The following is a 23,767-nucleotide window of genomic DNA, read 5'->3' as shown; positions in this document are numbered from 1 at the left end:
GGCGGGGGAGCAGACAATCCTCTCGGGCTGGTGAGTGCCGCTCGGCACCGCTCCTCTGTGCGGGAATCTCTCCGCTTTGCCCTACCCAGGTATGTGGGGAGTTTCTTGCCTTTTGGGAGGTCTGGGGTCTTCTGCCAGCGTTCAGTAGGTGTTCTGTAGGAGTTGTTCCACGTGTAGCTGTATTTCTGGTGTATCCGTGGGGAGGAAGGTGATCTCCGCGTCTTACTCTTCCGCCATCTTTGGAAGCATTTTTTTAAGTTTATTTTATTTATTTATTTTTGACTGCATTGGGTCTTCATTGCTGCACGTGTGCTTTCTCTAGTTGCGGCGGGCAGAGACTTCTTTTGTTGCGGAGTACGGGCTCTAGGCACACAGCCTTCAGTAGTTGTGGCTCATGGGCTCTAGAGCGCAGGCTCAGGAGCTGTGGCGCACAGGCTTAGTTTCTCCACAGCATGTGAGATCTTCCCGGATCAGGGCTCGAACCCGTGACCCCTGCATTGGCAGGTGGATTCTTAACCACTTCGCCACCAGGGAAGTCCCTGTAAACATCTTGTTAGGTCAACATACAGCCTTCAATAGCTGCATACTATTCCATTCCATAGGTTAATCTCAATTTTACCTCACCAAGCCCCTAACTCTGGACATTTGTGTTCTCTCTCTCTCGTCTGTCTCTCTCCTGGAGACAGAGTGATGGGTGTTACAATAAGAAACACTGTGAACAAACAACTTGCTGTGTTTCTTTGGGCACATCTCTGTGTCCTTAGGAGAGAATTTTTTGAAGTGGAATTGCTGGGTCAACGGACATAAGCATTTTAAACACAGTTGATACTCGTTACTAAATTATCTTCCAGAAAGTTTGCTCAAATTAACATTCTGATTTTTGTTCATTGCTAATTTCATAGACCAAAAAAATGTCTCATTTTCATTAATTTATTTTAGCAATGAAGCTGAACATTTTCTCCCACGTTTGTTGGACTTGTACGGTTTTACTTTTGAAGAACGTTATCACATCCCTGTTTTTGACCCAGATCTCTTTAGCTCTTCTCCCTGCCCGTGAACCTCTGGCCTCGCTCTGGATTCTGCATCTGGGTTGGAGGGCCAAGGAAGGGACTTTCTTCCTCAGAGACCTTCCCTCCCTTCCTCCTTCTCCGGCCTGGCCCAGCCTCCTTTCAGCCCCTCAGAGTTCCTCCAGGAAACTTGCTTTAACCAGCATACCCTCCACGTTGAGGAGTGTCAAGTAAGAGCAGTCTCTCTGGGCAGAGTTCTTGGCATCCCAGTTTTTCGGACCCCTTGGGGGCCCTCCTGATTCCTAGCCTACATACCTCAGCCCCTGCCCGGAAGTCCGTTTCCCACAGATGTGTGCTCTCACAGAGAGGAGGAGGGACATGCAAGTACGCATCTGTACAAGCCATCCACCCGCTGCCTTGCAGTGGGGAACCAGCTGCTTCCGTGTTGCCAAGATTCTGCACTGGGCATTGACAAAAGTCCACTAAAGCTTGGGCAGTTCTCCGTACCCTCACGTCTGTGGGGACCCACTGAGTTCCCGCACCTAATCATGGACTCCTGTTCGCCCACGGCCCACATCCTGTAATCTGGCACCTTATTTATTCTGATGCGTGTGACATTTGTGGTGGCACATCATGACCCTGATGGTGACCTTCTCCTTCTCTGGAGTCTTGACCACACCTACTCCTTGCAAGTGAATTTTAAAACAACACATTTAAATTTTAAAACAACACATTTCTAGCTTTTGATCTCCCTCAATTCACGTGATATGAATGCAAAATTCACTAGCTGTCTGGTTTTTTGCCTGTTCTTGTTACTTGCTGATGATGAAGCTGTTTGGCTGTGAGGCTCTGCAGAAAACACAGGGCTCACAGGTGTAGTGTGTAAGCTTAAACTGCTGCATGAACCAAAACAATGACCCTCTGGGACCCTCAGTTTTATTTGTTAAATAGAACCAATTACATTGGCAGTACTTTCCTTACAAGATTCTTGTAAAGTTGAGTGATGCGATATTCAAGTTTCTTTAAAAGGTTAAAAGATAAATTCTGGGGTGAGGGGCAAACAATAGGAAGATGCGTGACAAAATGTTATCAGTGGTTATCTCTGGGTAACGGAATTATAGGGAATTTTAATATTCTTTTTGTCTGTGCTTTGTACATTTTCAGTAATGAACATAACAGATATGCACTTAGTGAGTAAATATATACCAAGATTTTTATTGATGTTCTATCCTTAGTTCTCAGCAGAGACTGTTGCAAAGACATAAGGTGGTCTCGGTGTTTTTAACTCCTTAGAAATCGCTCCATCATCTTCCCCACCCCCCTAGGCTCTAGACCTCCAAGGATGGAGGCTAAGAGGGGAAAGACAATGCATGGGAAGCCTGGTTTCAAGAAATGGTGTTGTATTAATCACTAGACTAGGCATTTGGCTAACCATGAAAGGAAATGGTTGACATCGCTGGGTGAAAAGCTGTCATCCAGCATGAGAAGGCCCAGCCGGACCAGGGCCACCGCGTCTCACCCTGGGCACCTTGCCCATGACTGGTGCCCAGTTGTACCTTAGTCGCCTTCGGCACCTGGAGGCTCAGAGTCCAGGTTTTCTAGTTCTTTCAGGTGACATTCAGCATGTTAAATTGTCAACCTTGGCTGTGTTTTTGCTGCCCACCCTGGAGAAGCAGGTCAAGTTTTAGCTGTACTTGGTGCCTCAAGGCTGAATTAGTTCTTTCTTTTTGGGGGGGAGAGATTGCAGCTGTCCAGGTGCACCAGTGAGAGGTCCTCTCTTGAGCTGAGGACCATCTCAGCCATTGATTTGCCTTCACCTCACTCTCCAGCCTCTACGGCTACAGGCCAGCCCCAGAGCTGCCACTGGCTTCAGAGGCTGTCGGTCTGGTTGGGAGCAGAAAAGCAGAAAGGGTGAGCTGGAGAGGCCCCTGGCAAGTGAGCTCAGGCTGGGTAGAGCTGGCCCAGGCATTTGAAGAGTCAGGCTTTATAGGGAGGGGCTGCTGGCTGTCGATGACCCCAAAAGCCAGACCTTGGAGGCGACTGTAGTTATAATAAAAATAGGGCTCCCACCATTCAAGCAGAAGGAGAGCAGCTTCGCAGAGCCTTGGTGTTGGCTTATAGGGCTGCCTCTAACGTGAGAGGGAAGAGAGATTTCTCAGTTATGCTGCTGCAACCAAGTCTTACTATGGGGAGCCTGTCCTGCCTGGGACTTTACAATCTCTTTGATGGTAGCCAGGATATTTCCCCTCCTGCTGACTACTGGGGAGAAACAAGACAGAAAGAAAAAAGAATTTGCTCAGAAAATGGAAGATGTGAATGAGATTAAAGTGAGACTATTTAAATTACAGAAATTTAGTGCTTTCAAGCATCCTCAAGCACTTCTGAAGCACCCATTTAGGGACTGCTGATTGATAAGAGGTGATGAATTATTCTTATCTCATCATCAATGCCGGTCCCTGGCTCTCTGGAGGGCAACCCTTGTTTAATCTAATTTGAATCTAATTTGTATGACTTAAAAGTAATAAAACAAGTGCGTGCTTGAGCCTAATAAAGCCTAATTTATTTAATAAGACATTTCTTAAAGAATTTTACTTTAGAGCTGGAAGGGACGTTGGAAATCATCCCTTTATTTTACAAATAAAGAAACTGAGTCCCAGAACAATAAGATGTTTTGCCAAAGGCCACACGGAATGGCCACCCACACCGGAGGCTGGAACTCTCTGCCCCGACTCCTGCTGGAGGGCTTTCGCTCTACACCACACTGTCCCCAAGGTTCCCACTTGCAGATTCAGACCCCCTACCAAGTTGTGGGAAATGGGTGGGAGAGGGTGGCCGCGCCTTGAGCCCTTGAGCGAGGAAGACTTCCCCACGAGGCCACCAAAAGGTAGCTGCCTGGCCTGCACTGACCCCCGCCGCTGACCCAGCACATTTCACACCAGCCACAACATCCCTCTCCCGTCGGTGGCCTCTTCTCTCCAGGCTGTGGTGATGGTGGAGTGGGTGGGAGGATGGGGGGGACATCTCTGCTCTCCTCAGGCTGGTAAGCAACAGACACTTGGAGTCACCAGGCATCCCATTTGGTGGTCCCCTTGGGATAAGCTGAGATTGAGAAAATGCTTTAGACCTTCTGAAACCCACAGGCGTGTAGGGCTTTGATATGGTACTGCCCCTCAGGCCTTAGGCCACCCGGGTCCCTGGAAGGCCGGGATAGCATCTATGCAGGGAGTAGGCTGGAGAAGGCCCATTAAGAGGGAATTCCTTCCTTCCAACCTGGACTTGGGTTCATGATAGCACCTCCTGGGAGAAATTTGACCAGGGGTGTTTTCTGTCCCAAGGCTGCCCTTAGCAGAGGGACGCTGAGTGGCAAAGTGTAATGACTGTTCTTTACCTCCGTCTCACACTGTGAGTTGGATTTCCAGAAGCTGCCTGATCTCTAATAGTTCACACACAGTGGGTGTGCCAGGAACTGTGCTGAGAATCAGATGTATTAACCCATTGAATCCACATCTTCTAGGTGAAGAAATTGAAGCTCAGAAAGCTTGAGTGACTTGCCCAAGGCCACATGGGAACCAGTAATTTGACCCAGACGTTGTGGCTCCAGAGAAGATGCCCAGCCATTCTGTGCTTGAGGAGAGAGGAGTGGGGAAAGAGTGAGCTGCTTCTTGGGGGTCAGTCTGGTGCCCAGCAGGTCCCAGGCATCGTTGGTCTAGACTTCAGGAGCAGCCGGTGGCTCTGGCTGCCTCAAGGCACCCATTCTCACTCCTGGATCCTAACCACCTTAACTTTCAGATCCTTGGCTTTTAAGAATCTTAGGCGCTTTTAGGGAACGGAAAAACTGAACCTAAGTGCAAATATCAAATTAAAACTGAGGCTTCGTGCATGAGGAGCCAGCTATGAGCATTTCACTGCTCTGGGCAATACCTACAAAGAGACGGAGAGACACGGGCAGCTGTGCCTGCTTTCAGCCAGGCTGTACCCTTGGTGTGGTTGCATTGATGGTGGAATTAACTTCTTTCTCAGTAAGCATCTGTGAGTCTCATTAACCTTGTTAAGTGGGTGTCAAGGAGGGACCCTGAGCAGAGATGGGGACAAGGTCAGGTGGGTGCTGACCTTGGTCCTCTTCTGGGCTGTGCACACAGGTCACACACACTGACTGTGGAGCCTGCCTAGACTGTGCCTTTGTGTTTGTTTGGGGGCTCAGTTAGGCAGAGCTGGATTGAATCAAAAGGGCAGTGACATTCCCTTGCTTGAAGGAAGCAAACTTATGGTCAGATGTCAAGGAAGTAAGCATATCTTATTGTGTCAAACTCTATTGTCTGTCACTCTATTACACTAGGCCATTTGTATCCTGCTCAGACACTCAGTGGCTTCCTGAATAAAGTCCCTTCGCCCTGACCTACCTTCCCAGGTTTCTTTCTCACTAAGTAGCAATAATAACAACATTTGCATTTATCTGTTACTTCATAATTTACAAAATGCTTTCACATTCCGTTATTTCTTTGAATCCTCTCAGTAACCATCTTTAGAGGCCCAGAAAGGTGAAAGGACCTACCCAAAGCCTCTGCACCTGGAGACGACTGTGGCTGTGGTACCTTGTGTGTTACCGTTTGGAATGTTTGCTGCCCATCCGGAGGGGTGTGTTACACTTTCCTGCCCCATTGTCATGAGGCTTTGGCATGGACTTGCTTTGGCCAGTGAAATGTGGGCATCAGTGTCTTGTGTCACTTCCGAGTCAGTCTGTGGTTTGCCATGTCTCTCTTTTCTCTCTGCCGAGAGCCTGACAATATCCCAGAGAGGGGCTGAGTCCTGAGTCCTGGAGTCGAGTGGAGAGACCATGGACATGTCACATGAGGGAGAAGTAAACCACTGTTCTGGTAGGCCAACAAGATGTTGGGGATACCTGTCATCACAGCACAGCTAAGTCTAAGCTGATCACACAGTAGTCAAATTTAGCTTAATCTCAGACCCTCTGGAAGCACATTCTCTACTGCATTCATCCCCAATGTTCCAGATGAATCGCCCCGTTTGTTCGCACCTCCATGCCTTTTCTCACCCTGTCCCCTCTGCCTAGAATTCTGTTGAAATCCTATCCATCTTCCAAAGCCAAGCTTAGAACTCACCACTCCTGTGATGCTTTCTCAGATCCATAATACCAAGCACTTACTGAGCATTTACTACGTGGCAGCTACTACTCTAGCACTTCACTTGTTTTAATTCATTTAATCTTCACCTGTGAGATAAGCCTTGTTACTGTTTCCATAGAAGAGGAAGAGAGGTAAAATAACTTGTCCAAAATCACACACTGGTAAATGGCAGAGCCAAGACTCAACCCCATGCTCCTTCCAACCCACTACCTATTTCTCTTTCTATTCCCTGTTACATGTCTACACATCTCTTCTCCTCAACTGGAAAACAGCTTCTTTATCTGACTGACCACATTTTCTTGATCCTGCTTTGAGAATATATACTGCCACTGCCTGGTAGTGTACCCTTGGGCTGGTCACTTAATTTCTCTGAACCTCAGTTTCCTCTTTGTGTCCCCCAAAGCTCCTAGCAAGGTGCCCAGTAAATACTGACTGACTAAATGGATGAACTCCATGAGCCTTGGTTTGCTCATTTTTTTAAATGGGAGAGATAATGGTACCTCCTTCATAGAGTTGTTGGGGGGTTTCAGTGATGCCTAGCACAGGGCACGGCACATGGTAAGAATCCAATATAATTTGGCTATTGTTACTATTATAAGCTGTAGGAAAGGTAAATGTAGTATGTAATATACAGAGAGAAAAAACTTACTTCTCACCATGGGGATTGGGAAAGCTAACTTCATGGCAGAAGTGACTTGAGTGGACTTTGAAGAATGCATAGAATCTGGACATGGAGATGAGGTGAAGGGAAGGGCATTTTAGGCAAAGGGAACAGCACAGAGAAAGACACAGAGACAGTGTAAATCTTTAAATCTTAATCCTCCTTCCCCTATTTATACCATTTGTAGGGTCAGATTTCAGGAAATAATCCTAAATATTAAAAATTAGTTTATGCATAAAGATGTCCCCTGCAGCATTATTTATAAAAGTGAGAAGGTGAAAGTGACTGATATGTCCAATAGTAGGGAACGTGGTTAAATAAATGATCTTCTATCCATCTGATATAATACATATATAATTATACCTACTATTATATTATAATGAAATATATGAGAAGTATATAATAAGGGAAAAGTTTATGAATGATGCTATGTGGAAAAGAGACAAGATAAAATGAATAATCAATATTGTCACAACTATATAAAAAATTTAAAACCAAATGTATCATGTAGAAAGTGTAGGAGGAAATGTACTGCAGTCTTAGTAGGCGTGGCTTGGCGTGATGGACTTGGGTGATTGTTCTGAGATATTTAAAAGTTTTCTTCCTTACACTAATCACTACTTTATTATTATAGATAAACTTTTTGAGTGCTTACTCTGTACTAGGCACTGCACTAATATTTGACATATATTATCTCAATCCATACAGACCTATGAGGAATGTTCTCTTGTTAACCTGTTACAAATAGGGAAGCTAAGAGGTCTATATTTATACAATGAGTTTACATTACTTTTAAAATAGGAAAACAATATAGTTACTACGTTTATGTAATATTTTATTATTAAAACATAAGAGATTCAGATTTCTCCCCCCTTTTTTGCTACTTCAAACAATGATAAACATTGTTGTACATGTTTCCTTGTGTGTTGGTACTCTTATTTCTGTAAGTCACATTTCTGAAAGCGATATTTGAGGTCAAAGTGTATGCATGCCTTTTTTACTTTGAACTAATTTTAGACTTACAGAAAAGTTGCAAAAATAGTACAGAGATTATTTGGCAATAAAAAAGAATAAAACACTGATACACACTACAGCTTGGATGAACCTTGAAAACAGTATGCTAAGTGTAAGAAGCCAGTCACAATAGGCCATTTATTATTATTCCATTTATATGAAATGTCCAGGATAGGTAAATACATAGAAACAGAGCAGATTGTTGGCTGCCTAAGGCTGGGGGAATATGGGGAATTGAGAGTTATTACTTAATGGATTCAGGGTTTCCTTTTGAGGTGATGAAAATGCTTTGAAATTAGCTGGTGGTTGTACAACTCTGTGAATATAATAAAACCACTGAATTGTACACTCTAAAAGGGTGAATTTTGTGGAATGCAAGTTATATCTCAATAAAGCTATTTTTTAAAAAGTAAACAATAGAGTCCCTAATTAGGGAAACCCACGTTCCCCAATGTTCACAACTGAGAAATGATTGGATAAATTATGGTACAGCTATACTAAGGAATATTGAAAGTACAGAAGAGTATAACTCTTTTTTTCTGCTAAAAATTATTTAAAAGAAATAAAAATCCTTTCAATGTATGCATATATTTCCTTATGTTTGCAATAACATACATAAAGTGAGCTTAATGCTGGTTACTCAGGGCAGAGTTAAGAGAGGACAAAGGGAGATTATGCAGTTTGTTTTTATAACCCTCTATTTAGTTTAGTTTAGTGTAAAAGGGCATATAATTTTTGTAACTTTTTCCATTTAAAAATATTAAGGAAAAAAAAGAAAAGGGGTTCTGCCCCTGGATTTCCCATGAGTAGACAGTTATCTCTAGGTTTGTTTTTTTTTTTTGCGGTAGCGGGCCTCTCACCGTTGTGGCCTCTCCCGTTGCGGAGCACAGGCTCCGGACGCGCAGGCTCAGCGGCCATGGCTCACGGGCCTAGCCGCTCCGCGGCATGTGGGATCTTCCCGGACCGGGGCACGAACCCGTTTCCCCTGCATCGGCAGGCGGACTCTCAACCGCTGTGCCACCAGGGAAGCCTTGTCTCTAGGTTTTTAAGCAGCAAGGTGTTTATTAAAAATCACACATACAGTGGTCCTGCACCATCTCAGAGAGGTGAACCATGAGCTGGAATCTGGGGGATGGAGGAAGGAGCAGGAGTGCTAGTCAGGATGAAAGCTTCTGGGTTAGGCAAAACTGCATTTGAAGCCCAGCTCTCAGCCACTTACTGAGCTGTGGACCTTGGGCTAGTTACTTAACTGCTCTGTGCCTCAGTTTCCTTGTCTTTAAAATGGGAGTAATTAGATGACCTCTCATTGGGCTGTAGTGAAAATAAAGTGAGGTCATGCATGCAAGATGCTTAGCACAGTGCCTGGCACGTAGTATTCAATAAAGGATAAGTATAATTACTATTATTATTTACAGTAGGCACTTCCTAATTGTTTGAAGAGTGGGGAATGGTGACTATAAAAATCTAGAGGAGGGGACAGTGACCTCAACTTTGCTAGGTCTGCTGTGCTTCCTGACACATATGATGATGTGCTCTTATGCCACCCACCTGAAAACTGACTTTATTCTTGCTGGTCTTATCCCCATCTAAAATAAAAGACTACATTTCCCAGCTTCCCTTGCAGCTAAGGGCAGGGGAAGTCTTGGGTGGGACTTCCTTTCGGGAAGATGTTCTTTTCCTCTTCCTTGCCTTCAGCCTTCCAGTGGTCCTACAGGTGATGGCAGGAGCCCTGCTAGCAGTGTCAGACCTTGAAGCAACCCTGAAGGAAGAAACTGCACCCTGGGGATGGTGGAGCCCAAGCCTGGGAGCCTGGGAGCCTGAGCCCTTGGTGACCCTGGAGTCACTATGCCATCCCCAGCTCGCCTTCCTCTGCACTTCTTTTATGTGAGAGAGAAACCAATCTCTATCTTGCTTAAGCCCCTTTTCTGAGTTTTCTGTGATAGGAAAATAAACCCAGCCCTAGCTAATAGAGTTCTCTCAGAACCAACCTAAAAAGCAAGAGCTCATGGCAGGGATGTGGTGAGGGCTGTGCCCTGGGGAGGGCTGGCTACCAAAGGTGAGGCTGGGCCTCGCCACTTACTCATCGCCGATGTAGAGCTTGGGCCAGACCTCGTTGACGTGCGTGTACTGGGGACTGCCCTTCCAGAAGAGACGCTCCAGCTCGAAGGCTCCGGGGGTACAGTAATCCTCAGCCTCCCCCTCCTCCTCCACCTTCGGCAGCAGCTTCTTGGCAGATGGGTAAGCATTCTTGAGGCTTGTCTTCGGTTCTCTTGATGTCATTTTGGAGCCAAGGGATTTTCTTTCCTTTCTGCAGCTGGTCATGAAAGAGGGTCAGGATTGAGGTTAGCAGGGACAGAGGTAGGGAATGGGCTTTACAAAAAAGAGGAGGGTATAAGCTGATCTGAAGATTTGGCAGGCATTTCCCCAGCCTGTTATGCTCCTGCTTCCTCTTCCCAGGCCACAGAGGTCAATAGGGAAGGCCATGATAGCAGTTAAACAACACTTCCCCAAGATTCCAGTCTCCTGCAAAGCAAGCATGCTGGGCACCCTCTGACGTGGGCATTTGCTGCAGACACAAACAGGCTTCATGTCTAAGAAATCCCTGCAGGCTGCCTGTCCTTTGCCACCTTTCTTTTAGATTTAACCCCTTTTTTGGTGCCTGTTCTTTCCTTTATGTGACTGGAGTCTGCTGGCTCAGGCCATTTTGAACCGGAATAAGAAGGCCCAGGAGGTCCCTGCCATTCCAGGCCTGTGGTATTCAGAGTCTGCAGAGAGCTGTCATCCAGTGGAAAGGGCACACCTGGAAATCCAGAGCCTGTGTGGTCTGGGCAGCCACACACATGCCGGGGCTTCGGAAGTCTTGGGGTGGAAGGAAACTTGGCTGCGTGAGGGTTTGTCAGCTTGTTAGGAAGTTGAAGTCCACGCTGGCTGCTCTCACACCAGGAGGCTGGTAGTTGTGCTAGCTCACCAGGGGTTTGGAAGAGACGTTCCAAGCTAGAAAGCTGTGTCTGCAGATTGGAACGTGTATTTGCAGAGCTTGTCAGGCTCTGCGGGTAGAATATGGGTGAAGAGTTTCCATTGTCCCCAAAGAAATGAATTCATTGAGGAATTGGGCACCACGTGTTCCGTGAGCTGAGTGACCGATACACTCAGGCAGCCTGGGAAGGGAGGTTATACTCATCGTGCCGGGAGACTGGAGGGAAGGGGGAAAGGGTGGAGTGCCTGAGAAACGTGAGCGCAGGTGAGTGATGGGGAGGGAACATGACTCATTTATGTAACAAATACTTATGTAGCACTTACTGTGTGCTAGGCACTGTTCCAAGGGCTTTGCAATTATTAACTCATTTGATCTTCTTAACAACCCTAAGAAGCAGGCACCATGATTATCTCCATTTTGGAGATGAGGAAAACTGTAAATTCAGGGTACTTATAACACACGGTCTTAAGTCTTCTGAGAAAAAAAATAATTGCCCAGAGGGCAGGGGTTGGGGTGGAGGATGCAGCGTGAGGAGGGGCAGGCCGGGGACTTGAAGAATGTAAAAAAGCCCCAGTAGCTTCAAAGACCATTAGGATCCTATCGAAAAGACCCAGAACACATCTTGAAGAGGCTCCCACTTATCAAAAATGGGACAATTTGATCATGAATAATAAAAATAACTGCAGTTAGTAGAAACACATCAAACATTTAAATCATAATGATACTCAAAACAGTTATTCACTTTTGGAAGATGCTAGAGAGCCAGCTCATTATGAAGACAGGCCAGTAAAGGGAAAGAATCTAGCATTTGTCATTCCTTTTGGATGCAAACTACACTACTGGGTAGATGAGGGAAATTTTCTTTTATAGAAGACCTTCAATAAAGAAGGAAGGAAGCACCATTTTACAACACCCGATGAGCTAATGGATGTAGGCACTGAGCACTGACTGCTGGCAGCATAAGAGACGTCAGACGTCACAGGCCTTCTGATGGAGGAACACACCACCGCTACCACGAAAGGAGCCTCGCCAAAGGAAGAACTGGATCTTTGATCAGAGTCCTCAGAGTCTAGATCTAGCAACCAATTTGCAGGAGATTCAGAAGACAGTTAAATTATACCTCAGGGCCTTATCTTTTGGAAATATGTAGTAAAGTGTTCACAGATGAAATGATATAATGTCTGGGATTTGCTTCAAAAATAATACTATTGGAAAATACAATAATATATTGTGTCGGGGAGAGGGGTCTAGGTGGAGGTGTGATGAGGCAGGATTTGCCAAGGATGATGGCTGCAAGGTCATTCTGTTCCTCTTTGTGTTTGAAATTGTCCATTACATTTTTTTTAAAAGAACAGGAAAAGGCTGAAACCACCGCTTTGGGAAATTTGATTGTCCCAAGTTCACAGTAGGTGAATTAAAGGATCACTGGCTAGCAGTGTTTTGGGGGAAGCCAAATGTGACTTCCTCCTGCAGAATCCTGAGTTGAGGTGTGGGGGGGCCATGGGCTGCAGAGGCCTACGCTTCTTTGGAGTCTGTCAAAGCGTGATCTAAAGACCACCTCCCTCAGAATCATCTGGCACTTGCTAAAAATACAGATTCCTGGGTTGCACCCTAGGCCAGAGTGGGGCCTAGGAGTCTGTATTTTAACAAATTCCCAGGTGAGTCTGTTGCTCACTAAAGTTTGATAATAATTGCCCAAGAATGTGGTTCAAGAGTCAAGGAGCTGGGACTTCCCTGGTGGTCCAGTGGTAAAGAATCTGCCTCTCAATGCAGGGGACGCAGGTTCGATCCCTGGTTGGGGAACTAAGATCCCACATACAGCGGGGCAACTAAGCCCGCACGCCACGACTACCGAGCTCGCGCGCCTCAACTAGAGAGCCCGCGTGCCGCAAACTACAGAGCCCACGCGCCCTGGAGCCTGCGAGCCACACCTAGAGAGAAGCCCACGCGCCTTAACCAAGAGCCCGCATACCTCAATGAAGATCCTGCGTGCCACAACTAAGACCTGATGCAGCCAAAAAAGAAAAAGAAAAAAAAGAGTCAAGGAGCTGTTGAGTCAAGAGAAGGGTAGGAGGGGTGCTCAATATGCTTTCCCTCTTCTCATTGATGTGCAGACCCAGGTCTTTAGCCCAGAGTAAGGGTGTGGGACTGGGACGAGGGAAGGGCTGGACAGCCTTATTCCAAGGCTCCTTGAAGATGCTCTTTCATGTTGTTTTCAGCCTCGGTGTCTGACACATAAGAGGTGCTCAGAAGGTGAATGAGGGGATGGCCTAGTGAATGAACGGAAGGAGTGACTCGGGGTGACCGAGCAAGACTGGGGGGCCTGTGCTAGGGGCTCAGTCGGAGCTGATGAGGCAGGACGGAGCCTTGGGCTAATTTGGAGGCGGGGGAAGGTGAGTGAGGAGCAGAATACAGGATGGACAGTCCCCTGCAGCATGGACTTGCTCAGACCCGAACTTCACTCTGGGGCCTGGCGGCTGGCATTTGCAGTCACCGAAGGAGGTGTTATTTTAAGGGATGGCCTGAAACTTCTGCAGCAGAGCCAGTCCAGACACCTCAGTCTCCTGAGAGTGGCCACGCCCTCCCCGCTGCAGGCCTGAGGCGCCTTGACTTTGAGAAGTCTGGAGTTCTGCCCGTCTATGGCACCAGCTCTTCTTCTTTCCAAGGGAGTCAAAGCTGGGCACCATTTACCTAAATTTAGAGGTTTGGGCCATTTTGAACCCTGCCTGCCACCAAAGGAGGCTTCAGAAGAAGGGATTTTAGGGAGACACTGGAGTAACTGCATGCTGAACCTTCTGCCCGCCTCCTTGTATTACTGAAGCTGACCTCACCCTTGCCAAGGCTGGTCCTCCTTCATTATACTGTGGAAGGAGCCATCCCCATCCCCATCTCCGTGCTGAAAGCCTCGGCTGGATTTCCAGACAGAAGAGGAAGTGGTGTGGTCTACCCAGAGCGGCTTGGCACGCAGAGGGAGCTCTGGGATCTATTATCCTCCAGCATGCAGATTGGACGGGGTACGAGAACAAAGCACAGAGCCGTCCAGAAACCACAGACCTGTAATCTTTCCAAATCCTGAAGGCGGCTTGTGTGCATCCCTCTCTGCATGGCTCCCAGATCTTTGAATCTCAGAAGGGCCGGGAGTGTCTGTTTCCCAGATCACAGCCAAAATGGAAGGGGAAGACAAATCTGTTCTGTTTGGTTTCCATAGATTCGACCTAGAGATTAACTGCCAAGGTCTTGATGACACATACAATATCAATCACAGGCTAAATGTCATAATGAGAGCTGGGCAGGTTGTCAAGAGAGGCCTCCAGGTTCCTGTTACAGCTTCATATTTAAAGGTTTGGTCCCAGGAAACCAAATGCCAACTTGAAGGCTATGTGCAGCAGCAGCCTACCTCTTCCTCAAAGGATAGCAGACTCAGGCTCCTTCCTGGACGGGCCAGGCAGGTAACATAGAGGAGTTAAGTGCATTGGGTGTTAAAGAATAAAACAAACAAGCAAGAACCTAACTATTGGCCTCAGGTAGGAGGCATCAGGGAGTGGTGGGGACTGTGGCAGAGTAGAGAGCAAATGCCCCCACTGAAGGGGGTGGCAGCTTGCCATTCCATGTGGGAATGCAAGCCCAGATGGTCGGATAGTTTTATGAAAAGTCAGAAAGCCAGAGTTTTGTGGGAAATCTGCTGATTTTAAAATTTTAAGTCAGTAGGCAGCTGTAACAGAGGCTCTCCTCGTCCTGTCACATTCCTCAGCTGAGGTCACTGCGGTATAAGTGGACAGCTCCCTTACACAAAAGGCTTCCTCACTCAAGCCCCTGTATTCCCCTGATTGAGGCTGTTTTCTAGTCTTTGTGCTGGTCAGGGAGTTACCTGCTTCCTGGAACACCTCACAAACAATTTGTTCCCAAACTCTGGTCTCAGCGTCCACCTTTGAGGGAACCCAAACTAAGATACTGTTAATTTTAAAGCATTTAAAGACACTGTGAGGGCCTCCCTGGTGGCGCAAGTGGTTGAGAGTCCGCCTGCCGATGCAGGGGATACGGGTTCGTGCCCCGGTCTGGGAGGATCCCATATGCCGCGGAGCGGCTGGGCCCGTGAGCCATGGCCGCTGAGCCTGCGCATCCGGAGCCTGTGCTCCGCAACGGGAGAGGCCACAACAGTGAGAGGCCTGCATACCGCAAAAAAAAAAAAAAAAAAAAGACACTGTGATAACAGAGAATGCAGGGCCAAGTGTTACTTGACCCATAAGATATGGAGTGCCATTTTCCTCTGTGAAACAGTGCCCTTGCCTTTGAGGAGCTATTTCCAGGAATAATCAAAATAGGGATCCCTATCCTGACTCCATTTCAGACTTTTCAATGGTATAGCTCGTTTGGTTAAAGGTTTGGTTTGGTTAAAGGTTTTGGTTAAAGGTTTCCCTTGCCCAGTGAGGAAAGGCTTTAATCTGAATTCAAAAATATAGTTTTGACACCATGATTTGACTTTATATAAAAAAAACCCTTATAGGGGCTTCCCTGGTGGCGCAGTGGTTGAGAGTCTGCCTGCCGATGCAGGGGACACGGGTTCGTGCCCCGATCCCGGAAGATCCCACATGCCGCGGAGCGGCTGGGCCCGCGAGCCATGGCCGCGGAGCCTGTGTGTCCGGAGCCTGTGCTCCGCAACGGGAGAGGCCACAGCAGTGAGAGGCCCGCGTACAGCAAAAAAAAAAAAAAAAAAAAAAAAAAAAAAAAAACCTTATAGAATTTAGGATTAACACATACACACTACTATATATAAAATAGATAACCAACAAGGACCTACTGTATAGCACAGGGAACTGTACTCAATATTTTGTAATAATCTATAAGGGAAAAGAATCTGAAAAAGAAAAGAAAAAAATATATATATATATTCTTGTATATAACTGAATCACTGTGCTGTACCCCTGAAACTAACACAACATTGTAAATCAACTATACTTCAATTAAGAAAAAAACAAACTTGTATATTTTTGTTCTTGTTTTTAACTAGAAAAAAGAAAAAAACCCCAGCAAAATGTCAATACTGTGGGCAAGTGGCAGGACTCAGGGAGATTTTTTTCCTGTCTTCTGTTTTGGTATTCTTTTAATAAATAATCCTATTTTATAATAAATAACCATGTCTATATTTTTTTAACTATGCTGGCCAAATAGAACAGTCTGGGCTGGAAGCTGCTTGTGACTTCTCACTCCATCTTACGTGTTCCCAGGACCTGGCTCTTTCCTGGGGCTCCTCTACCTCTCTGTCCCTCTCTCCCCACATTCACTGGCTTGTGGCTCTTCTCTGCTCTCAGAGCCCCAGCAATAACTGAGGACTCAGATCTACACGTCTTATCCTCCCCGAGCTTCGCTTTCTTCTTTAATAAAATGGAGCTGTAACAAGAGGGGTAAAGGCGATTTTAAAAACAAACAAACAAAAACCCAACCTGAATTATTTTGCTTTCTAAGGTGGAAGATGGAAGCCCAGTGGAGAGATGCATCATTCATTTGAGTGGGAAACTTAAACCCCTCAGTGGACCCCTTGAGCCTGCAGAGACTGGCCAGGCAGCCATGCCCAGGAGTGTGAGCCACAGAACAGGCCTCCTGCTTAACAAAAAAACACAATTTAAGGATCCTTTCCTTGGGGAAAAGGTAAGTCCTAAAGCGTGACTCAGAAAGTGATGGAGTGAACAAAGAGAGCTAAATTGTTCTGTGCAAGAAACCAAGGGGCGTTCCAAGCCTCTAGAACATCCCCAGAAGGGGTGTGAGGGACCCTGCTGCGGAGTGGCGAAGGGAGGGCTTGGGGCCAGAGACAGCCAGGTGAGGAGCATCCAGGGCACACAGCCACGGGACTCCTGAGAAAAGTGATCCTAATGCCTAACTTTGCAGTGCCCCCTGGCAGTGTCAGCCCTCTCTTTGTCACCCCAAACCTTCAGTGAAATTGTTAGGACAGACAGCTGTGTTCGTGGTGGGTTTGAGAAATCAAAGGGGAAGAGGCTTGTGCTGGTAGAGAGAAGAGACCAGAAGTTTATGCAGCAGCATGGACAGTCTGATTCTGTTCTTATACAAAAATACATGTCACCAAAATATTAACACTGGCTCTATGTTTATTTTAGAATGATGAAATTATATGTGATTCTTTTTTTTTTTAAGGAACCATCTTTTCTAAAAATCTCTGTGCTGAACATATATTACTTGAGTATATGGAGGGGGAAAAAAAGCCTGTGAAAGTTGTATTTGAGAACTGTTCTGGATGTAGTAGATGCGCACCCTAAACCTACGGGCTGAGGCACAGGAAGGTGGCCTTCAGGACAAGGCCTAACCAGGTGTTCTTTACATCACATGTGGCACTGAGTGCCCTCCCAGTCAGTGTGAGCTCCCCAAAGGCAGGCCTGTGTCATCCTTGAGCCCTCTGGTGGCAGAACCTGGCCTAGGTCATGTCACAAAGTCATTCTAGTCCCTCAGTGCTTCCCGGGAAACCAGAAGGGAGTCAAGATTTATGGCTCCTGAAATTTATACCATTTCTTTAAGAAAAAGAAAAACAAATAGGTGCAGGGCCTTAGAAGAGGCTGGTGCAAGGGGTTCTGAAGCTTTGGGGTAAATCCACCTCTGAAAGAAGATTCTTTCCCCTTTGACTGGAGGCAGACCTCAGATGAAGAGGGCAGCATCCCTCCCCATCCCTTGGGGCTCTTTGACTTGCCTTACCCTGGTCTTGGTTTAGGCTAAGTCAGCCAACATCAGGGGTGCTCTGGTGGGTCATGAGTGGGCATGGGAAGTGGCCTTGTTTTGTTTGTTTGTTTGTTTGACCGTGCCACGTGTGCAGCCTGTGGGATCTTAGTTCCCCAACCAGGGATTGAACCCGAGTCGTCAGCAGTGAAAGCACAGAGTCCTAACCACTGGACCCAGGAAATTCCCTTGTTTTTTTTTACTTCACCTCAGATGTTCGGCCTGGCCCTGCCCGTCCCCGCATGCCTCCGCATCCCTCTGTTCAGCACCAGGGATGGGCTGGGCCAGAGAGATCTCTGCCTTCTTCAAGTTTTTGGTCTAGTAGAGCATTTATAATCTAATCTTTTAAAAAGGTGTCCTCTTTCTTTGAAGGTATTCTGTATCTGTGGATATCACATATTTACGTTCCTTGATGTGTTGGGCTCATGGGGGAAAGTTAGTGTGTGTTGCGTGCATACCACATTTTTTCCATGACACCACCCAAGTTGGGTTTGGAATGTGCCTTGAAAGAAGAGGGAGGGTACAAATGTTATTGTGGTTGGGAAAATTACTCTATTAGGAGAGTAATACCTACTGCCAGGGTACGTGGAGGGGCAGAATTTGGCAGCAGTATACATATATACATATACATATTTTTAATTTACTGCAAGTCATGCTTGTCCTTACTCACCTTAAATCTACAAAAACGATACCAATTAGGAAATAAAAGTTGTGGGATTTTAAAAAAATTAAAGCCTGGCTGTAAAAACCCTAGGAATTCTTTGTTGCTATAATTTAATTCCTAATGTATCAGACACAATCCAAGTTTAACAGATACTTTTTTCTTTTGGATTCTGGCAAGTATGTTAATAGGAGGCAATTATGTGAATTAATAGAAAATCCTTTTATTTAAAAAACAGAAATGACTTCATTTAAAGAGGTAATTTAATATTTCTTCTAAGATGGTGTTGATGTCATTAACTTGTTTGATTAACTCTTCAGATGGTTTCAAAATGCTTCAGGGTGGTAATTTATGAACTCCTAATTGATTTTTCCAATCTCAGTCTGGCAGAGTTGGGCCTCCTGGAAACTGTGAGGAAGCTGAATGCTCACATGTGGCTTCCTTCTTAGACAAGGCGGCCGGCCGGGATGGACTTGATCTCTGTGGTCGGCCCAGTGGGGCTGAGGAAGCTCTGGGTCAGGAGACAAGAGGCCATGATGTCTGACCAGGCCAGCTGTGGTAGAAACACTGCAGGCAATTACACAGCTCATGAATTCAGGAACAGATGGCCTTTTAGCCCCGTTCTTTCGAGAATCACTGCCCACTCTGTGTCACCTCAGAACATGAGGGTTCCTTGTGTGGGAGAAAGATGGGGGGGTAGACTGGCGGGGTGCAGCCCTTACCATGGTCTCACCACCTCTCACTTCCTGTCCCCACCACTGTTACTCACTAGGCCGGTGTCTCAGTGCTGCACGGGGCAGGCTCTGGACCTTGGGAAGGCTGGAGGCCACGCTCCCACCTCTTAAAGATGCCACAAAAGCTCACTGAGAAACCCAGGCCCTGGCAGGACCCAGCAAAATGACCAATACACTCGGTGACTCTTAACATGTGCCTGGTGATTATCTACTCTCAAAACCTCCTCGGGGCTTCCCTGGTGGCGCAGTGGTTGAGAGTCCGCCTGCCGATGCAGGGGACGCGGGTTCGTGCCCCGGTCCGGGAAGATCCCACATGCTGCGGAGCGGCTGGGCCCATGAGCCATGGCCGCTGAGCCTGCGCGTCTGGAGCCTGTGCTCTGCAACGGGAGAGGCCACAACAGTGAGAGGCCCGTATATCGCAAAAAAAAAAAAAAAAAACCTCCTCGACAGGGAATAGCTGCCCCCACTTTACAGATGAGAAAAATGAGGGTCAGAGTGTTTAGTCACATGACACCAAGCTAGTAAGTGGTATGACTGGGCCTCAACCCAGGCAGCCAAGCATCCCCACCCAGGCCACTAGATAGGTCACTATATCTTAGTCACAAGGTATACGTTCCTGAGGGCGGGCCTGGGCCTAGGCCTCCCTCCCCACGTGAACCCCAGAGCAGTGGGAAGTTGTGGAAGAGCCCTCATAGGCCTTGGGGGCTCACATACCCAGGCTTCAGCTTCCTCATCTGCAGAATGGGGATAACATCGGCGCCTCCCTGCTTGTTGGTTAAAGAAGATAACGTGAGTTCTTAACACATGGACGTGGACTCGGAGAGTGTGTCATGTAGAGGGACAGGAGCGGCGGGGGCGGGTGGGGAATTCCCAACTGCGTTGGGAGCTAAGTGCTGAGCCGAGAGTAAGGGAGTGGGGTAAAGCAGCTTGGCAGGGACCAAGGGGTTTTGTACTTGTGGCAAATGGGTTGGGGCGCTAATGAGTCTGAACATCCTCCTCTGAGTGATGGGGCTCCTTTGCTCATGGGTGAAGTACAGGCAAGGCTTTTGGGAGGAGGAGTAAGGTCTCTCTCCAGCCTGTTGATACCTGGTGGCCATGCCAGGCCGTGATGAGACTTGATCCCCTGTTTACTGCGCAAGTGGTAGGCCCAGAACCATCAAGGCTCACCTGAAGTGAAAAGTCAAGCACCACGTGCGTGCCCTGGAGTCAGGCTGAAGAGGACGAACGCAGCTACCCCCGCGCGCGCTCCCAGCCCGGCTTCCCCGGCACCGGGACCTGGAGAGGCCGCCCCCAGGCCCAGGTGGGAGTTCAGGCAGCGGGGGGAAGCCAGAGAGAGAGGCGTGCCCCCGCCCCCAGCTCACCCCACGGGCGGGCGGGACACCCAAGCACAGTGGCTCTGCCGTCACGCCCTGAGGCTCACTGGCCTCACTACGGTCTGGGCTGTGTGATGTCGGGCAAAGCACTCCACGGCCTTGTGTCTCAGTTTCCTCATCTGAAGTGACGTCGACAAGGTACACCCTGCCCAGGGATGCCGCAGTTCTGAGGAGTAAGTACGTGAGCTACTACTCAGAAGGGAAGCTCTCAGAACCGTGCCTGGCACACGGTCAGCCAGGGCCCCTTACCGATTCACGGGGTTGCACGGCGTCGGAGGAAGGCCAACCTTGGCTCCGTGGAGGGCAGGCTGCCCCCTCCCCAAGTGGACCCAGCTGGGCGTCACCAGGGTTGCAGGGAACACTAACAGCCAAGCCCCCGGCCTCAGGGCCCCTCTCTGGTCCTCGTCCCCCTCGAGTTTGTCAACAGCCACAGGAACTCCACCCTCCGTCAGGACTCAGTGCCCTCCAACCCAGTGCCACCCCAGGACCGAAAGGCCCCCCGTGAGGGCTTCCAGCTTATCAGATGGTAGAGGACCAATGTCCCCCCCTCACCCTCAGCCCAGATCTGCTTTTGCCCCCGAACAACCTCCGACCTCCCCGTCACTCCTCAGACCCTCTCCCACGTCCCACCGCCCCCCGCCCCAGTACCCAAGGCTCTTCCTTTGTACGGGACTCAGCCAGAAGCCCTTCAGGTGTTGTTTGCAAATGTCATTTGGTGGAAACAAACTGCTTGTGCCACGAAGAGAACAAGGAGGGTGTCACAATGGAAGGGCAACAGAACAAACACTGAGTACCAGAGCCCCTCAGATGCTGGGATCGGAAGTGAGGAGACCCCGCCCCACATACACCCCATGCCCTCTCCCATCTTACTCAGCAGTTTTTCCGCTTGGAATGTTTTCAGCTTTTCTGAACAGTCAGAGCCCCCCACTCCTTGGGTTCCCGGCCCGTGAGGGGCCACTGGGGCCTCAGGACAAGGGCCCAGGATCTAATGGGAGAGCCCTGGTCTGAGACACAAGACATCTTCCCACCATCCTGCTTACACGCGCTGCTGTCTTGGTCCAGAGGCCACGTCCCTCGGTGACCCCGTCTCCCCGTCTCTACCAGAGCAGTCATCCCCAACCCCATCCTCCCACCAGGACTGGGAAAAGCTTCAAAAATAGTCACTCTGTCCAAAGGATGCTCAGCGTTACCCAGGACACAGGAAGAGTTCTCATCCCTGGGGTTTGGAGTACTGAGTTGTAATTTGTGCTGCCCTACGCTTGATGTGAGTCACTACGGGTGTCTCCATTCCGCCCCCACCTCCCACTGAGACTTTTTTCCCCTCTCCTGGCTAAAAGGATAAATGGAGAACCTTGCTGGAATATGATATGCGATACAATGCATCCAGGGCCTCGGAAGGGCCCGATGAGCTTTAACCTGCCCTATTATCCTTTAGAAATGGTCATTGAACTGGAAGCCTAGATTTAGAGGAAGGGAAGTGGAGAAAATTTCTTGGAGTCTCTAGGGAAAGACGGGGCAAGAAGAAGCCTGTCAAACGGAAAAGATGTCAGCTGTTCTCTGCCGCTCCAGAAACAGGGTGGAAAGGGGTCTTCTAATCCCCACACCCAGGCCCCCAAAGAACATTTGATTGGACCCAAGAGGTGCCAGCCTCCCACCAAAGGGGCTTACCTTTGCGTGCCAGGTCCTGGCCAGGTCAGGAGGTGCTGGTCCGTGGGGCGTGTAGCAGCAGCACACCCAGCCACCCCGACTGGCATCCAAGAGCCTATTTTTAGGGTCAGATCTGCTGACGCTGACCTTGTGTGCTGCCCAGTCTGAGAAGAGACCCGTGGCATCTGCTCGCAAAATGATTTGCCAGTGTGACCTGAAACTCTTGACTTCGGGAGTTCTGTACCTGGAGCCCACACGCTTGTCCCTGGCCCGGCTACAGAGGCAGGACACGCAGGCGCCAGGGCGGGGACAGGCAGGGGGAATTTCCCAGCTTTGTTTTCTTGGGATGGACGAGGCCAGGTGGCTGCTCAGCCCTGCCCAGGGCTCTGTCCTGGAACAGCTGGAATGGGGGAGGTTTGCCCACTGGCACAGAGCCTGTGGGAGGGTCGGGGGGCACCCAGCCTGGAGAACTCTCCACTCCAGTCTTTTCTGGGAGTTTGTGGAGCCATCTCTGGAGAGTGGTTGGAATGAATGCCACATCATGCAGGGCGATCAATGAAACACCTCCGCCTTCCACAGAAACTCTGGAAGCTTGGGTTCATTTGCAGTGTGTCACTTCCTGTGGGACCTCCAGCAAGTGTCCAATCCATCTGGACTTCAGTGGGGAAAATAATCATAATGTTGCCCTCTTATGTTGTTATGAGGGTTAAATGAGATAAAGTTTGGAAAGTACTTAGCACAATGCCTGGCACATGCTAAACATTTAAAAAATGCTGGATGGTATTAGGGTGCCAAAAATATTCCCAATTCAGCAGTCATTCCCATGTCTCTCTTCTTGGCGAGTCCTTCTCTCAACCTCCTGCCTCTTTAGCTCCAGTCTTCTTTGCTCCAGGATCCCCACCACCACCCCTACCACTGTGGTCCTCCTTTTTAGGGCTGAAGAGGGGTAGTCCTGTCCAGGCTCCTCTATTTTTCTAGTAAAATCTTTCCAGCGCTTCCTACAGTTCCTGTTAATGAATGACGTGGTTTTCCATCCTTCCCCATCCTTTCACCCTCTTTGGGCATCCTTCAATGTGTGAAGGATTAGGGGGAGTGGGAAGGGGGTCCCCAGTCTCTCCACATCCTTCACTCAGTAGAGTCTTTTTATTTTGGGGTCATTATATTGGCCTCTGCAACTTTGTATTCAGCAAACCAAAGATCTTCCTCACAAGTTGCATGTTTAGCTACTGGCAGTTTTATTTAGGGTGACTATTTCTTCTGGTATTTTTCATTGTGAAACTTCTGAAAAGACTCTGCTTCTATTGATTTCTTGGTGCAGAGAATATTCACAAGGCGAGTTCTCAGGATCTAAGTGTACAAGGAGGTCAAAATGTCAGGGTCCAAATGTCCTTGCTGTCAAGTGCTGGAGTGAGAGCAGCAGGGTCAAAGGCCCTTGTGCAATTACCCCAAGAACTAGAGGAGCCAGAGATGCTGGATCTGACAAAGACTGAACAAAGATTTCCATCTAGCTGGGAGCCTGGGGGGCCGGTCCCAGCCCTAGCCCCAACCCCAGCCCAAGGTAAGGGCTAAGGAGGCAGGAGGAGCTGCTGAAGATATAAGTTGAGAGGGGGTAAAAAACCAAATAGCTAAAGACATCTGAGATAGACAGATAGATAGATAGGTTGATAGATAACCGATAAGAGAGGGGGATAATATTTCCCACTGTCTAGAAGGGTGGCCAAGTAAATAAAGCCAAGAAAAGAATGAGGTGGGTTGCTGGATTATCACCTCCATTAGAGTAGCCCCTAAATGCTGTGACCAGAAGACTGGTGACCCTCTCCCCATACCCC

At 48.1% G+C, this 23,767-nt stretch overlaps 1 protein-coding gene across 1 annotated transcript in view; it reads right to left on the bottom strand.

Moving 5' to 3' along the window:
• The window catches only part of DUSP29 (dual specificity phosphatase 29), a 30,089-nt gene extending 19,941 nt beyond the window's left edge, over positions 1–10,148 (bottom strand). Inside the window, exon 1 of the mRNA XM_060091856.1 lies at positions 9,907–10,148. Within this exon, the coding sequence (XP_059947839.1) occupies positions 9,907–10,148 (242 nt within the window). The remainder of the gene's footprint in view (positions 1–9,906) is intronic.
• Positions 10,149–23,767: the final 13,619 nt, after the last annotated feature.

The sequence above is a fragment of the Mesoplodon densirostris genome, chromosome 1 (assembly GCF_025265405.1).
Source record: "Mesoplodon densirostris isolate mMesDen1 chromosome 1, mMesDen1 primary haplotype, whole genome shotgun sequence".
Lineage (NCBI taxonomy): Eukaryota > Metazoa > Chordata > Mammalia > Artiodactyla > Ziphiidae > Mesoplodon > Mesoplodon densirostris.
The sequence above is the reverse complement of the archived record's forward strand: the minus strand, read 5'-3'. Positions and strand labels throughout refer to the sequence as shown.